General features: G+C 30.7%; 1 protein-coding gene across 1 annotated transcript; it reads left to right on the forward strand.

The window, feature by feature from the left end:
- Positions 1-1,417: 1,417 nt before the first annotated feature.
- Positions 1,418-5,956, forward strand: LOC139786428 (uncharacterized; the record flags this gene model as incomplete). The annotated part of the gene is made up of 8 exons (XM_071725596.1): positions 1,418-1,578; positions 3,602-3,719; positions 3,936-4,200; positions 4,300-4,410; positions 4,480-4,570; positions 4,949-5,085; positions 5,258-5,390; positions 5,807-5,956. Coding segments are annotated over 8 exons (1,073 nt in total), but the record flags the coding sequence as incomplete, so codon positions are not given.

Here is a 5,956-nt window from a genome sequence, read left to right on the forward strand (position 1 = left end):
AGTAACGAGTTTCAAGTGAATCTGATGAATTTAAGAAAAATTTGTCCGCCATATTGGATCCGCCATTTTGAATTTTTAAAATCTGACTTCAGATTCGTAATCAGCAGCCAAAAATCTTAAAAGAACCATTTCGGCTTATAGGCCAGTCAGTAAAGACACTAAAATTCGAAAATTTAACTTTAATTACAAAAGTTTTCAAATTTTGATGGAATATTGGGTGAGTTGAAATAACAATAAATCTCATTTTGCAACCATCTCCGAGGTCCGGAACATGTTAAACATTGCAAAAAAATGTTAATTTATTATAACTTTGCGAAAAAAATTGCAAAAGTCCTGCAAACTTAAAGCAATGTCTATTGTAATATTTTCCACAATGTGTTAGATTTGCAACCTATTTCGAGACGCGCAACATTGAAATTTATTGTAAAATAACGTTTTTATTTATAACCTGGAGGAAAAAATTGCAAAAGTGCTGCAAACCGATAGAATAACTTTTATAATTGCCCCGAACAGTTGTGCCAATTTGCAACCTTCTATGTTGCACGCAATATATATTTTTTAAATCAATGATGGAACAATTGTTTATTTGGTCGTAATTTTGCCAAAAAAATTGCAAAAGTTTTGCAAATTGGTTGCAAACGTTGAGATTATTTTTCGTCACAAGCTGTTAAGTTTGCAACCTCGGACAAGGTCCGCAACAGTGAAAATTAGCAACAATTATTATTTTGCACTTTTTACAAGCGTGAAAAAATTGCAAAAGTTTTGCAAATTTTACGGAGTGCTTCAAATGTCTTCCCTTATCCAAATATAAATTTGCAACCCTCTACTAGTTACGCAAATTATTGCAACTTATTAATGACTAATTTTGTGTTACAAAATTAATACAAAAGTGTTGCAAATCCAGGGAAACAAATTAAAAATACATTTACACATAATGTCGAATTTGCAACCTCCTACTTGTCACGCAAAATATTCAAATCATGCTCAATACTACGAGGCCCCGATGGTTGCTTCGCACCTGTGTATGAGGCTTTAGTTTTCTATGTTGTTGTGGTGCGTGACAATAGAAAAGTACGCGGACTTTTCTTATCATTTCTCCTATTTTAACGGTACACATTTTCGGCTTATTTTCTGACCTTTCTTGTTGTTTCTTATTCACGTAAGAAAACGTTACACGAGCAGCATCGTTTGACAGCATCGTGCTTATAAATTAATTATGGAAAACAAAAATGTTTGTTTTATTTGCGGCAATGATTTACAAAGTGGAGTTATTGACGACGTTAAAGAAAAAGGTATCAGTTAAGCAAATAAAAATTTCTTAAATCTATAAGACATTACGAAATAATTTTAAGATTAAAATATACTAATGTACCTTCAAAAAATATTTTGCGTTAAATATATTTAAAAATCATTATAGGTATCAGTTCTTTAATTAATAGTAGTGAAAAAAGACAGGACGGGAAGGCAGCTCTTATTGTCGGACTGAAAAATGTGAGAGTGCATAAGAAATTTAGAGAAATTTACCCTGAGAATGCGGAGATGAACGTTTCTGACAATCCTGGACCTTCTGCAGTGGCAGTAAGAGACGAAAACTCTCATAACTATAGTGATTTTTATGTTATGCTCGAAATTTTATTTTAACTACAATAAAACAATTGCATAGTACTTTTAGTTACAGATTGTTGCATTTGGGAAAACTTAGAACTCGAGAGTGTCTTGTTCCCTTTTTCAATTCTGCAAAAATCGTAAAGTAGTTGTATTTTGAATAAAGAAATCATCATTTTCCTAACTCTTCAAAACTTTCTAAATGTAACAATCGTCGGAGTCAAAATATTGTATTCGATCTCCTTAACTCACATTCCATCAATAAATACTCAGTACATTAATACAATAATCGAAAAGTAAAGAAAAATATATTTGATTTGAATATTTTGCGTGACAGATAGAAGGTTGCAAATTCGACATTATGTGTAAATGTATTTTTAATTTGTTTCCCTGAATTTGCAACAGTTTTGCATTAATTTTGTAACGCAAAATTAGTCATTAATAAGTTGCAATAATTTGCGTAACTAGTAGAGGGTTGCAAATTTATATTCGGATAGGGAAAGACATTTGAAGCACTCCGTAAAATTTGCAAAACTTTTGAAATTTTTTTACGCTTGTAAAAAGTGCAAAATAATAATTGTTACTAATTTTTCAAGGTTGCGGACCTTGTCCGAGGTTGCAAACTTAACAGCTTGTGACGAAAAATAATCTCAACGTTTGCAACCAATTTGCAAAACTTTTGCAATTTTTTTGGTAAAATTACGACTAAATAAACAACTGTTCCATCATTGATTTAAAAAAAAATATGTTGCGTGTAACATAGAAGGTTGCAAATTGGTACAGCTGTTCGGGGCAGTTGTAAAAGTTATTCTATCGGTTTGCAGCACTTTTGCAATTTTTTCTACCAAGTTACAAACAAAAACGTTATTTTATAAAAAATTTCAATGTTGCGCACCTCGAAATAGGTTGCAAATCTAATACATTGCGGAAAATATTACAATAGACATTGCTTTAAGTTTGCAGGACTTTTGCAATTTTTTTCGCAAAGTTATAATAAATTAACGTTTTTTGCAATGTTTAGCATGTTCCGGACCTCGGAGATGGTTGCAAAATGAGATTTATTGTTATTTCAACTCACCCAATATTCCATCAAAATTTGAAAACTTTTGTAATTAAAGTGAATTGATTGTCTTTAATGACTGGCCTATTAATTTTTTGGACATTATTATTGGAGTATAAATGTGAAGCTGCTATATTTTTTGATTGGACATGGTCAACTTTGACCCCCTATATTTCTTAAACGGGGCATATGTTCATCTTGAAATTTTGCAGGGATTATTGGGTCATCATAAGTAACCATTTGGCATAAAAAAAGTTTCAAAAATCGAGGTACCGAAAACGGGCATTTTTTGCCGATGCTCTGTCTGTCAATAGAACATTAAACACTGAAAATATGTAAACTAATTTTCACATTGGAGGAATAAAATTACACTCAGTGTGCACCACTGTTGTACAACTCTATAAGTGTGCATTTATGTTGAACGCGCGCGCGAATTTAAAAATATAATCTACTGACAGGAGATAATGATCCCGTTCAAATTCGACAAGTTATTATAGAAGTACAAAGTACTTGGTTTATATCTTAATCGGATAAGAACCGAATGAAGCCTCAGATGCCATAATAGGATACTACTGTCATTGTAAGAATGGTCTTCGCACAGTGGATTATTGCGTCCACGTTATAACAGTATCATGGTGTTCAGAATATGGTAGACATTCCTTGCCTATTTCACTCCCAGCAAGCTTTCTTGGATGACATGACGGCAAACGTAGACAGTAGTGATTTGAGTGATGGGTACGAAAATACTTATAGTGTCCTATACTCAAGCTATATTCTAATGTTCCTCTCCTGCATTAGCTTCAAACTTAAGCTACTGGTTACATTAATCTTCTAACATAAGCTTCTGAATAAACCATATTTTATTTGCGTAGAAAAGAGTCCAGAATAGTCACCCTGCTTTACAAAAAAAAAAAAATGGCGTAATATTATTGACAGATAAGGAGTTCGCTGGATCGGCTTCAAGATGTATGTAACGAGCTAAGAGATGAGAATGAAATCGCTATTCTAAAAAAATATGGGAGCAAGGCGAAACGTTACACAACTGCAATTATACGTAAGACATGATAGTCGAGCCTTTTGTATGTTTAAAAATTAGATTAAACTTAACTATAAACACATTTCTTTCAAGACAAAACAAGATTCTGCCTATCCTCAATATAAAAAATTAAAAGGCGACTGAATGTTTGATATATATATATATATATATATATATATATAGTAGTATAGTGTGTGTGTGTGTGTGGGTTTAATTTTACAAAATTTCTCTCAGTGCTTGGTACATATGGCGCAGGTACATTAACTGCTATGTATATTTGGACGTACATTCAATACATTGGTCTGCCTAAAAACGAGTCTCGACTAAATCCTTCAGTGTATGTTGCGACAGAGTACTTTATTGATCAAGAAAAATATTCCTACTTAATCACGCTGCATGTACTAGCAGCTATTTACATAGGGACTGTCACACTGATAGCGACAGGAACTATGCTCATTGCATATCTTCAACATATCTGCGGAATGTTTAGTATCGCCAGGTGAGTAAATGAATGCTAGAATATAATCGTAAACAATATTTATTTGTTATCTTAAAACAAAATAAAATTAATTAAAGAAATAAAATTATTTTTTTACAGTTATCGTATCGAGCAGGCAATCAATATTTTACAAAAAGATATCCTAAAAAGTGAGAGCATGGTTTATAAGGAGATTACTTATGCCGTAGATATTCATCGCAAAGCTATGGAGTTGGTATATATTTAATAAAGAGCATTAAATATACTAATATAATTACACGAATTTTCTTGTACTTGAAGGTTCACGGACTTTTTAATATCAAATTTTGTGGGATCATTCTTCTTCATGATAGCAATCATCGTGACTTGTCTTAGCCTTAATCTTTTTCGGGTAAAATATTTAATCGTAATTTCATGATATTAGAATTTTATGAAATAGTCAAGAAAATAAAAAGAAGTAGCTAAACACTTTCCTATCTATAATATATTTATTGAAAACGATAATGCATGCAAATAATGGTTACCTAATTTTTATGATGCTGTAATTGCTAATTATATGTATAAGCTAAGTAAATAAATTAGCAATAACTAAATAAAAACTTAATATTAAAACTCTTAATTCTCAATTATTCTCAATAATTCAATATTCTGATCCGATGACATATAATCTACTGAAATTTTATCATGCAATATATATAGAACACAATATGATTCGATCGTGCGTAAGAAGTCGATAGCAAATACTTAACGGACGTATCACATTTTTTAGCTTACGTCATATAGTGATGAAATTGAAAAACTTGTTGGTTCTTTTTTAATGATAAACATCCTCTACGCGTACTTGTTCTTAGCCAACTATACTGCGCAAGAAATTACGGATCACAACAAATGTGTATTTGCCACAGTGTAAGAAATATTTCCATTATTTTGTCATACAAGGGTACTCGTTTTGTAATAGAAATCTAAATTATAAAAAGATATTAGAGTAAAAGTACTAATACGATTCGTGGAACAAATATATTTATTATTACCAAATATTTTTGTCTTATTAAAACTAGCAATTGTTATTATTTTGTAGATACAACGTTCAGTGGTACACGGCTCCATTACATATACAGAAAATAATATTGTTTCTACTGCAAAGAGGCACTAAACCTTTTCATATAAATCTCGGTGGAATATTTGTGGCGTCCTTAGAAAGTGCGGCTACGGTAAGAAACATGTATCATATGTTGTAGTTTATAGTAAGTTCTTCTATTATCTCTGAGAATATTGTTTAATCGATAATAACATTAACAATCATTTTAAAATATTCTATTGCTATTTTAGTATAGTTTCACTATAATAATTATTATTTACAAAATGTTAACTAACAGCTCAGTATAGCTAGAAAATAGAATAAAAGATAAAGAAAATTACAAAATTACTATTGTATTTTTTGTTTTATCATAGTCAATAATATTACAAAATTAATAATTAACTTTTACTTCAAAACGTCCTAGTTGAATTATCGAAAAAAAATCGTTTATCTAAACGTATTGTCCCCAAATGTTTGGTTAAAGAAAGTTCTATTATATTTTTAATATTACTTATTACAGAATAAAGCAAAAGATATATTTTATTACAGTTGTTTAGTACTTCGATATACTATTTTACTGTTCTCTGTTCTACGAGGGAGAACTAAAAGTATAAATTAATGACGATAAAATAAAATTAGTTTTTCGGGATTCTACATTGTAAAAACTGCAGAATAATGTTGAAAACGTTGCGTACAATA

The sequence above is a fragment of the Temnothorax nylanderi genome, unplaced genomic scaffold (assembly GCF_030848795.1).
Source record: "Temnothorax nylanderi isolate EJ_2023f unplaced genomic scaffold, tnyl_v1.0 TNYL_tig1034_pilon, whole genome shotgun sequence".
Taxonomy (NCBI): domain Eukaryota; kingdom Metazoa; phylum Arthropoda; class Insecta; order Hymenoptera; family Formicidae; genus Temnothorax; species Temnothorax nylanderi.